At 37.1% G+C, this 12,557-nt stretch overlaps 1 protein-coding gene across 1 annotated transcript in view; it reads left to right on the top strand.

Moving 5' to 3' along the window:
• The first annotated feature begins 44 nt into the window (after positions 1 to 44).
• Positions 45 to 12,557, top strand: part of tmtc1 (transmembrane O-mannosyltransferase targeting cadherins 1) — a 38,494-nt gene continuing 25,981 nt past the window's right edge. The window contains exons 1-2 of the mRNA XM_079398660.1: positions 45 to 514; positions 8,224 to 8,401. Coding sequence (XP_079254786.1) covers positions 213 to 514; positions 8,224 to 8,401 — 480 coding nt within the window. The 5' untranslated portion in view covers positions 45 to 212. The remainder of the gene's footprint in view (positions 515 to 8,223; positions 8,402 to 12,557) is intronic.

The following is a 12,557-nucleotide window of genomic DNA, read 5'->3' as shown; positions in this document are numbered from 1 at the left end:
CTCTCTCTCTCTCTCTCTCTCTCTCTCTCTTCTGCGCATGCGCCGGTAGGCGGGTTACATAGATTTCAACACCTTATACACATTCACACTCGCTAATATTACGCATTCAGAGCTGATCCGCTGTCCGGGCTTCGGTGCAGCACACGGGCTATGGAACGGGACGACTCTCCTCTTTTTGACTCCCACGACCAGCATGCGAGACGGGGACCGACATGACAGCGAACAGCCGAGGGACCAAAGCCGCTCCTCTCCCGGTGCAGCGACGGCTGTCGGCGCTACCGAGGCCGGCGGTGAGAGTCCGGTACGCCGCGCTGGTGGCGGTGTGCGCGCTCTGCTACAGTAACTCTCTCTGGGGGGAGTTTGTGCATGATGATATATGGGCCATCACCAACAATCCAGATGTCAGACCGGGCTCCAGCCTCCGGAGCATCTTTACCAATGACTTTTGGGGCAAACGGATGGCTGATAACACCAGCCACAAATCATACCGTCCTCTCTGCATCCTCACTTTCAAGTAAGTCCATCAGCTCCTGCGAAGATGTGAGCTGAAGTTGCTTTTAAGCGCACTTTTCAGTTTTCCGATATTCACTTGTGAGTTTGACAGGTATAAAAAGAGTTGTTTGACGCGTTTTACGCAAAGTTGGGAATTGTCGTAACTTTCATGAGAACATTTTACATGGCTGGAGTCACGTGACCAGAGCAGTTTAATTCTCTGGAAGATGATAGTTGTGCATAAAACATGTCACAATACCATATTTGGCACATATATTAATGAGGCTCAGTAAGTGATTAACATGTAAAATTTTAAAGCATTTTTAAATTAAATGAAAGTAAAAGTAAAGGTTATTATTCCTTTCTACAACAATTAATTATATATTATATATATATATGGTTTGCAGCTTTCTAACCAGTTGAGCATATTTATGGTTTTCCACTAGCGATAAAACTTAATTTAACTAAAAAAAAAAGATGCATGCGGTTTATTAATTATGCGGAGTAATTGTGCTTAACATATATAAATATTGTGGTATATTATTTTAAAATAATTATTGTATTTAGAAACTTCATGAAGAAGCGCAAAGCATTTAAACTGAACTTGACCCACCGCCCTAAAAACGCAACGCTCGTGACGCGACGTCAGTCTGACAAAAAAAATTTAAATCGGAAAACAGAAGCATGTTGTGCATGAATGCACGTTTAAATACGACAGCTCCGCGTTCAGGTCCACTCTTTGGGATTAAACACTTGTTGCGCAGTTTATATAGAGAGCTATTGCTTTTCTCCCAAACTAAGTGCACCACCACAGCGGTCATTACAAAAAAGTGCTTGTAAAGGTGAAATGAAACGGACTATCACAATGTGTAGGAGTTACAGACAGACAGTCCGAGATAAGCGCGTGAGTGTTCTTGACTCCGGATTCAGAACGCTGGGCGTTCCTTTCGCGTGGATGACGTCATGGTCCATATGGCGCGGGAATCTGACAGCTCTGCAGCATCCACAGCACAGCAGCGCAAACACAACGGAGGAGGACTTTGTTCCTTATATTCTGAAAGGAGGCGTTGTGTATTTATAGCAAGGCAATTAACAGCCTACTCTGCGCCTCATATTTTAGCTCCTTTATTTTTGGAGCACTTCCTGCTCTCTATAAATCACTGCCTAGGTCCTTAAAAATAGGCATACAAATCTTTCTTTTTGTAAATGTGTAGGTAATAACTTTTGCACAGTCTTGCTTCAGCACTCAAAGATGAGGGAGCTGACTTTGAGAGAAAAGCAAGTGATTTGGATGCTAAAAGAAAAGAGGAAGTCATAAGTGCTTCATATTGCATCAGGACAATGACCCAAAACACCCTGCCAGTTCAGTCAAGGGCAAAGAAATGGAAAGTCTTAGATTGCACAAGTCAACCTCCAGATTTAAATGAATTTGACCAGCTGGAGAGGAGAGTAAAGGCAGAAACTCCCCAAAACAAGCAACAATTGGAATTGGCTGCATTAAAGGCTGGGAAAAGTCTTTCAAAGGATGAGACCAAGAGTCTGGTGATGTCTATGGGTCACAGACTCACTGCTGTGATTGTTGTGCGCAAGGGATCTGCAACTAAATAATAGCTTTTAATCTTTTATATCTGCCTTATGTTCAACTGTCCCAATACTTATGATCACATCAATGAGTGGGATGGACTCTAAAAGTGCTGTTCTTTTTATTTGGTAAATATATTAATGGTGTCAAATGATATATGTGTGTGTTCTGTGTATATTTATTATGTATATATAAATACACACACGAACAGTATATATTTTGAAAATATTTTATTGTATTTAGATGTCTAAATTTATATTCGTATATACACACATATATATATATACATATATACACACACACACACACACGTGTGTGTATATATACACTCCCCTCCAAAAGCATTGGAACAGTAAGGCCAATTCCTTTATTTTTGCTGTAGACTGAAAACATTTGGGTTTGACGTCAAAAGATGAATATGAGACAAGAGATTTACATGCCGGCTTTTATTTCCAGGTATTTACATCTGGAGCTGACACACAACTTAGAACATATCCCCTTTTGTTTGAACCCACCCATTTTTCATGAGCAAAAGTATTGGAACGTGACTGACAGGTGTATTTTGTTGCCCAGTGTGTCCTATCACAATGATTATTCTAACAATAATTAGCACTGAATGTCTACGCTCAATTTCAGATTTGGGTTTTGCCTGTTCAAACTGCATTTATAGTTAAGAGGTGTAACCAACATGAAAACCAGAGAGCTGTCTATGGGTGAAAAACAAGCAATTGTGAAGCTGAGAGAAGGAAAATCAATCAGAGCCATTGTACACACATTGGCCAAAGCCATTTCAACCATTTGGAATGTCCTGAAGAAGAAAGAAGCCACTGGTGTACTAAGTAACAGACATCGAACAGGTAGACCAAGTGAGATCAGCAACAACCTCCAGAGGGCAGGAGTGAAGGTATCACAATCTACTGTTCGCAGAAGACTTCATGATCACAAGTACAGAGGCTACACCAGAAGATGCAAACCACTCATTAGCGAGAAGAATAGGAAGGCCAGGCTGGAATTTGCCAAAAAGTACAGAGATTAGCCTCAAAAATTCTGGGACAAAGTTTTATGGACTGATGAGACAAAGATTAACCTTTACCAAAGTGACGGAAAGGCTAAAGTTTGGAGAAAGAAAGGATCTGCTCATGATCTCAAACATACAAGCTCATCTGTGAAACACAGTGGAGGTAATCTCATGGCTTGGGCTTGCATGGCTTGTTCTGGGATGGACTCATTAATCTTCATTGATGATGTAACATGACGGCAGCAGCAAAATGAACTCCGAAGTCTACAGAAACATTTTGTCTGCAGAAAAGAAAGATGCAACCAAACTTATTGGGAGATCCTTCATCATGCAGCAAGATAATGACCCAAAACACACTCACAAATCAACAAAGGAGTTCATCGGGGCAAGAAGTGGAAGGTTTTAGACTGGCCAAGTCAATTTCCAGACTTAAACCCTATAGAGCATGCCTTTTACCTGCTAAAGAGGAGACTGAAGGGGGTAACCCCCCAAAACAAACAACAATTGAAAGAGGCTGCGCTGAAAGCCTGGAAAAGCATCACAAAAGAAGAATGCAAAAGTTTGATGATGTCAATGGGTCACAGGCTTGATGCAGTTATTGAAATCAAAGGGTTTGCAACTAAATATTAAGTCTTTTTTCACTTTAATCTGTTAATTCTATCTGTTCCAATAGTTTTGCTCACATGAAAAATGGGTGGGTTCAAACAAAAGGGGATATGTTCTAAGTTGTGTGTCAGCTCCAGATGTAAATACCTGGAAATAAAAGCCGGCATGTAAATCTCTTGTCTGATATTCATCTTTTGACTTCAAACCCAAATGTTTTCAGTCTACAGCAAAAATAAAGGAATTGGCCTTACTGTTCCAATACCTTTGGAGGGGTGTGTGTGTGTGTGTTTATGTGGTTTATGAGGACACACATTTGTATAATGACATGGGTATGACAGAGGTATTACAATATGAAGGTGGTTTATGAGGACACTGCCTATGTCCCCGTAATTCAAAAGGCTTAAAAAACATACTAAATGGTGTTTTTTTGAAAATCTAAAAATGCACAAAGTCTCCTGTGAGGGCTAAGTTTAGGTGTAGGGTTGGTGTAGGGCAATAGTACACACAGTTTGTTCAGTATAAAAACCATTACGCCTATGGAGAGTCCCCATAAACCACAAAAACCAACGTGTGTGTGTGTGCATGCGTGTGTGTGTGTGTGTGTGCATGCGTGTGTGTGTATTATATATATATATATATATATATATATATATATATATATATATATATATATATATATATATATATATATATATATATATATATATATATACGTATATATATATATATATATATATATATATATATATATATATATAAAATTAAAAGTGTGCTCAAATTCTTTTGTCGCAGTGAACGTGTTGGCTTGGGAAGTAGAATAATTAGAATAATTTAAAAGTTTTAATGTAATAAAAATATTATACCTTTAAACAACATAAATATAATTTCTGGCAAATATAAATTATCATTGCTAAAAAATAATTTGAAAGAACCTTATTCTTTGGTGGCAGTGGCAGTGAAAATGTTGGCTTTGCAAGTTACATGGAAGAAGAAAAAAATAATTTAAAAAATATATTTAATTATTTAAAGATGTTATATAAAAATTTTCATATTTAAACAACATAAAATATTATTTTTGGCTCACATTATTATATGGCCTGGGAAAAGGTTCCTACTTATTCCTACCCTGACAGCCGTTATGTGCTAAAGTTTAATACTTAGAGGAGAGGTTTTGAGCAAGGTTTTGCTGTTCGTCAGTCTTGAAGCGTATCAGTTGTGCCGTGTATGTCTTGAGAGAGCGAATGTGTGCTGCTCATTCCCCAGTGTGTGTGTGTATGTGAGTAAAGAGATAAAACGAATACCCTTGAGCCCACAGGCGTGTGTGTGTGTGTCTGTGTGTGAGAGAGCTGTGAGCTTGCAGGCAGTCACTCTTGTATCTCAGCTTGATCCTCATGTCTTTTATCTGCTCTTTGATGCCGACTTGACACAGACTCTTGAAAAACTTCAGCTGTCTTTCTCAGGCGTGCACGGATCGTTTGAGCTTAGAGCAGAGCCTTTAACACAACGCTAGAGCTGCCTCCAAATTTAAAGGATTAGTTGACACAAAATTGAAAATTCTGTCATTATTTACTCACCATCATGTCGCTCCAAACCCATATGCTGTTATTTCCTCCCTGGAGCATTCAAGTAGATGGTTTTGGAGAATTGGTACAGAGCAAGAGTTTATAGTGACCATGGCTTCTAAACTTTAAAAAGGCAGACAAAAAATCAAAATAAAAAATCTAGAATAAAATAGCTCATCCAGATGTTAACATTATCAGTAATTTACAATTTAAGTTTAGTGTGTTCCTCTCACAGTGCTACCAACGGCTAAACCATAAAGGAATCACTTCAAATTCTTACATTTGTTGACCTTTACATCTATTTTTACATTCTGCACACTGAAACTATTGAGCTGGAACATTTTTGTGAAGAAAAATACACACACGCACATATATTATGGTAATATTAATATTACCATAATGTGTGTGTGTGTGTATATACACTGCCACTCAAAAGTTGGGATCAGTAATATTGTGAAATCTTATTGCAATTTCTAATATTGGTTTTCTATTCTAATATACTTTAAAATATTATTTATTTCTGTGATGCAGTGCTGAATTTTCAGCATCATTACTCCAGTCTTCAGTGTCACATGATCCTTCATAAATCATTCTATTATCATGTTATTTTAAATTGCAATAATATTTCACAAAATAATTTTCTTTCTGTAATTTTAATTAAATCGATACAGCCTTAATGAGCAGAAGAAACTTCTAAAAAAAAAACATTAAAAAACTTACTGATCCCAAACTTTTGAGCGGAAGTGTGGTATTTATAATGAATAGAATTTATTTGTAAATCTCTATATATATTTCTTCTTAGCAATTATATTGCTGAAAAACAGTGATTTTTTTGTGATGGGCCTATTGGAAATGTTGAAAAAAAATATAATTTAAAATAAACTATACAGACAAATGTTTTAAAAATAGTAATATTTTTTTTTATAAAAACAAATAAATTAAAAAATGATTTCTTGTTCTTTTTTGCGGCAAAAGGGTAAAAACTGTAGGTACTGGCTTGACTGAGCCTGCAGAAAAACCCTATTATCATATGCCTTTAGAACACCTGGAATGCTACAATCGTATGGACCACTTTTATGATGCTTTTTGGGAGTTGTTTGAGCTTCACAGCCCCTGTTATTTGTAGTGTTCCTTGTTGCAGAATGACATGAAGTGTGAGTAAATAATTTCCACTTTGAGGTGAACCATTCCTTTTATATAGTTCCTCAAACAATTGGACTCGCTTTTCTGCTCACTGAGAGCATCGCAATTATGTGATGTTAGCGGTGACCAAGAGTTTTTCATGGCTCTGTGATTGCAGAATGGCCTAATGATGCTGTCTGATGGAAACTAAAGACTGCACGCTCAGTATAGATAGCTAGATTTTTATTTCCAGCTTTGATGAGGCCTGAAGACATGTTCTTCTCCTGTAGAGACTGTAATGCACACACTCCCGTCTTAATGTCACATTAATCAGTGGCAGTTAAACAAACACAGGCTTGTTATTGCCTGCAGATGTACAAACTGTTTCACAGTCATTATCGTTTTCCCTCCATCATTTCATTAACTGTCACCCTTTTTGCTCTCATTCCATCTCCTCTCATTCTCCGGCTTGTTCTTGACCCTGAGCGCTGAACATCAAGCTTGGAGCTAAATATTAAGTGGCAGGTGTATTCAGTGACTCATGTAGAACCTTCATGGACAGCTTTTTATGCTTGCATAACAAAGTACGCTGTCCAAGTAGGTCTGAAAGTACTGTGATCTGGCATTTATCCTGACCAAATCTTGTGCTTTTCACAATCCTAATAGGGAGCCACTCAAAAGTCCCTCCAAAATAGTCTTTAATTAGAGTAAAACAAGCTAAGCCTCTTCTCATGATTAAATTTTGATGGTAATTGGATGGTAGCAAGTGCCATCAATATTAATGTAGTTTATACTTAGGTTTAGGGGAATGAACAAGAAAAAAGAAAGAAAGAAAATAAAGTAACAGCATAAGGGGTTTGAGTGTCATGAGGGAGAATAAATAATGAGCAAATTTTCATTGGGGTGAAATTATTTTAATTCAGTTTCAGAATATAATTTGTTATGTGAAGAAAAACGTAATTAAAAGATAGTTAATCTAAATATATGAAATGTATAAACTAGAAAGAAAAAAAAGATTATTTCTTGCATATATCCATTAAATAAAACACAAATATTATTTTATATATAAATATTATAAAATACAAATGATAGATAGATAGATAGATAGATAGATAGATAGATAGATAGATAGATAGATAGATAGATAGATAGATAGATAGATAGATAGATAGATAGAAAATTATCTTATACATGATCCCCCTACAATCATTAAAAACCTGATGATGAGGTGATGATATATCTCAATGTATTGTGAAATGAGTTCATGTTCATCATAATCCATGCCATGTTCTGCCTCTGGTGCTCTAAATTTTAATGCAATCTCTCCTGCAAGTCAAGGTGACCATGGAACCTCATTAATGTTGCATTGCTTTGGGCTAATTGTTCCCTTCTCTCATCTCTTTCGGTCTCTCGCTCTCGTTTTCTTTAAGGGCTTCCTGTGCTACTACACTGCAAGGTCAAGCAAAAGTGTTTACTGAACATCAGAGGTTTCTCCACAGTCAGGTCTTTTTGTTTTGCATGCTGAGACAGACCTGAAATCAACGTTTTACCATGAAACTGCAACTTTCCTCTCTAAAGTAATTTGTCTGTCCATAGTAAAAACGAACATGCTGCATGACTGAACACAATCATAATCAATCAGAACATATCTAATGATGAATATACAATTATCTCTCATATAACTCAAAACTCTGCAGAAGTAGAAGCCAGCAAAATTATATACATATACATTTATATATATACACATGCAAGAGATTTTGTTGCTGCTTGTCACTTCATGGTGTTGGACATGCTCATATCTTTTTAATGAGACTCTTTCTCTCTTTTTCACTCTCCTGCAGGTTAAACATTTTGCTGGGCGGCATGACTCCATTCTACTTCCACCTGGTGAATGTGTTTCTGCACTGCATGGTGACGGCGCTGCTCATGCACACCTGCGAACAGTGTGTGTTTGAAGACAGCAACTTCTCTTTCCTCACCGCACTGCTTTTCTCGGTTCACCCCATTCACACCGAAGCTGTGAGTGAACATGCACAACATGCTGCATTTCTACGTATTTCGACTGTAATCTATTCTGAGTCCGTGTATGTTGTTATATGGCAAGGGCTGTGCAATGCTAATAACAAAAATAACAGTATTTTTTTTTTAAATAACATGTTAACCAGTTCATTGATAAATTATGAGGGAATTTTCATATTTGGGCAAAAATATTTGAATACATTATTTTAAAGCATTTATTGTGAAGAAAAAAGCTATAAATAATATTTAATATTTTCATAACATTTTTCATGTATAAATATGATATGCATATTTTTATTATCTATTAAATATTTATTAAATTTATTAACGTGAAAAACATTTGTGAAGAAAAAAACTTACCATTTAAAAACAATAAAATAAAAATATCTGTCGATCTATTTGTGTATAATATTTGTATATTATAGATTAGATTATTATATTATGTGCAATTTATATGTTAATACACACAAATGTAAAAGATTTTTCATTTGTGGTCAAAATTATTTTAATGCATTTTCTGAACATTAAATATATTTTAGGTGAAAGAAAAAATATTTTATTTTGAAGAAAAATTAATAGTTAACATTTAAAAACAAACATAAAAATTCAATTAAAAATCTAAATATTATTTCTTGCATATCTATCTCTCTATCTATTGATAAAAAGGCTATAAATAATTTTTTATATGTATATAACATATAAACCATATGTGTGTGTATACTTTACATATTATTTATTTCATATATTCAAATATATGAAATAATAATAAATTATATAAATATATATAAAATTTAATATGTTTAAGTAGTTAATTTTAATATTCAGGAATTCTATGTTTAATGTTTTGTGAAAGTTGAGGGTGATTCTTTGGGCTTTATAGAGATGTGTTTGAGTTTTACAGCAGCATGCGGTCTCTTTCAGAGCTGCAGAGTTTGTTAACAGTAGAGCGTTTGCTGGGTTGTTTGGAGTGAGTCCATACCACCACGCCAGACTTCGATCATCAGCTCTGTGTAAACACCATACATCAACCGCTGCATCCCACCAGCATTAATGAGACTCACATTCACACACCTACACACACAGGCCGCTGGAGGAGGTGCTGTCCTCAGAGTTTTGATTGATCAAGCAGAAATATAATTAGTCTCTGGATAAATAAAAGAGAGACAAAGAAGAGGTCCTTTACTCAACTCTCTGTGTGTGTGGAATTATCATAGTTTTCTTTTTCTTTTATTTATTGCCACTTTCAGGGTAGGGACAGCAAGAGATGAGAATTTAGAAATGATGGACTAAGAGGGGATAATGGGATTGCAAAATGTCACAAGCTGTATTCAAACTCGCATTACCAGAATGGGCACCATGGCATAATGTATCAGATAATGCAGTTAACAGATTTGCTTCATTTTCTAACGGTACATAAATCAAGTTTTCAAATAAGTTTCATCACAATTTAAACCTCTGGATCACATACACGTAAATATCAGCATATTAGAATAAAGTATCATGTGACAATGAAGACTAGATTAATGGCTGCTGAAAATTCAGTATTGCCATCACAGAAATAAATTCGATTTTTAGATATTAAAATAAAAACTGTTCTTTTTTACATAGTAAAAATATTGTGAAATATTATTACAATTTAAAGGAAGTTTTATTTGAATGTTTTTTCTATAGTTTTGATCAAATAAATGCAGACTTAAGAGGAAACATCAAACAATCTTACGTATTGCAAGCATCTGACTGTTAGTGATGCTTCATCTCTTGCTTTCACTCTCCACTATCTATCACATTAAAAAACAAAGGTTTTTTGCCTCAGATTTGCCTCACCCTTGAAAATATTCTCAATGGTGCCTCATGAAACAGAATAGCGGTTATTTGATGTCAATATAGTAAATGATATCCGATAAGGTTATCAGTTTACATCAGCTCCCTCGGCGCATGCTAGAGATGTGCATCGCTCAGCTTGCAACCGAAGGTTTGTCCTCACAGCAGGGCCGTTGGCTAGTTGTTAGTCGAGAGGAGCATCACTTGACAGGCATCAGCAGGCTCCTGATGGAGGATGAAAGGCGTCCGTTCACTGGCATTCTGTCTCTCCCTGGAGACTGTACTGAAGCCTGCCTGCAACCTGCTGACCATCTGTCCCACTTCCTCCTGCACAGCCACCCGCCGCTGCCCACTGCCCATGTCCTCACACAATCTTGTAATTGAAAAAATGCATTTAGTCCTGTCATTAGCTACATTTAGTCCTGTCATTAGCTCTTATTCTGTTCTCCCATTCATACAGTTTCTGCATATGAGTCATATTTTCCTGATCTTAACTGTTCTTGCACACCTTAGCCTGTTTTTTTTTTAATCGCACAGGAACTTCGGCTTGTGTCCAACGCCTGCTCGGCTTTCAGCTGTGCGTGTGCGATAAAAGTGTGTTTGTGTAAGTTTCTCTACACTATCTGTTCCTCTTAGGTTTTATATTTAGTGGAAAAATGGTTTGTAGATTTGATTTCGCAGCAGTCGGATACCGTGTGTGTGTGTGTGTGGACCCTCCGTTGGCAGGGCAGGGCCCAACTGCAGCTGTTCTTGAGGAATTCCTGTTGAATTAGGTAATTGGCTGAAATGAGGTATAGCTGTGAGTCTTTCTGAGAAGTGCAGCATTTCAGATCGCCAGCTTGGTATACAATCAACCCGTAGATATGTGGTGTGCATGTGCGTATCTAATCGCCAGTCTTAGCATGGGGAAAGAAGTAATCACGATTGAATCCACACCTTTGAAAGGGCCTCAGAGATCCATCAATTTACTTTATGGACCGAACATCTTAAAACACAATAGATTAGGAACATGATATTTTATTGTATAGGGTGTTTGTACTCTCTGCAACTGTCCAGGGTGAAATACTCCATTATAGGAGACAGGATAAGAGTTTATTAGTGCTGGTAATTGCCTGTTGCTTGAAACAGTGGGAAATGTGTAGGAGGACAGGTGACAAATAATGTAAAAGTTTAATGGAATGATGGAAAATTACAGGCTCATTCAAACTCTACACAAACTGTTCAGGTAATAGCATTTTGCATCGTCAGGTTGTGTGTGCGTGTGTGTCTGTGTTGGATTGTACATACAGTCCTTCTGGGAAGTTCCTAGTTACAATCACAGATATTTGTAATTATGTGATATGTGCAAAAAGTCAAAGTTCACATATAAATAATTTTATTAGGATGTGATATTAGGATCATCTAAATGATAACCGCAGTATTCCCTAGTTGCTAGACGACTTTAGGGTGGCATTCATGTGCGCTTATCTCATAAATACTATTATTCTGACATGACCCGGAGGCACATTTAGTGAGTGATTTTATGTCTGCAACAGTGCTTTATTGCAACAACCGTGAAAGTCTGGCGCTAGATTTGCTGATAGGTCCACTGGCCCGACATTTACATCTGTATTCAGCCCATTAACACTGCAGCTGGACTGTAATACCACACAGACGCTGAGCTGTATTAAGGGCCGCTGGGCTTTATATGTTTACATTTAAGATGATGTCTCAGAGCAGTGAAAAACACACACACACACACACTCTGTGTCCCTCACCAGTGGTGCATGTATGGTGTGTTGCTCCGGGGTGTGTCTTCTGGAAGTGTGTGTCTGTGTGTGTATAATTCCATGGAATTCTGCGTCTGGGGGATGGGCTTCAGAAACCCTCCAGATGTGGATTGTGTCAACTGTGGGATCATTTTAGCATTTGTGCCTCTGGCAAAAACAAGCAGGAAAAAGTGCAAGAAAACAGATTGGAGAGGATAGGAGGACTTTATGGGTGATGTACGTTTTTAGGGGGATGGGAAGATAAAAGGACGGAGCCGACAGCGCCAGGGAAATAAATCTCTCTCCCTCTTCCCCTCACGTTTTCGTTTTCTCCTTCCTGCTCTTTCTCTCCCCTCATTTGATTTCGCTCTCCTCCATTTGTCTTACAAAGAAGCAATCATTAAATGTGCAGTGGCTCTCCTTCATTGAAAACACACACACACACACGTTCACGTATCCACCTTTTCCTCACATAGTTCATACTTGCACACCACCCTTTATGTCACAATGAAAGTGAATATTATTAGAATGCAGGATGACATCAGGAATAGGCGTCAGCACTCAAAATGTTTTGGGAGAGAGGCTCA

This window comes from Barbus barbus (genome assembly GCF_936440315.1).
Source record: "Barbus barbus genome assembly, chromosome: 39".
Lineage (NCBI taxonomy): Eukaryota > Metazoa > Chordata > Actinopteri > Cypriniformes > Cyprinidae > Barbus > Barbus barbus.
This window is presented reverse-complemented; position numbering and strand designations above follow the sequence as displayed.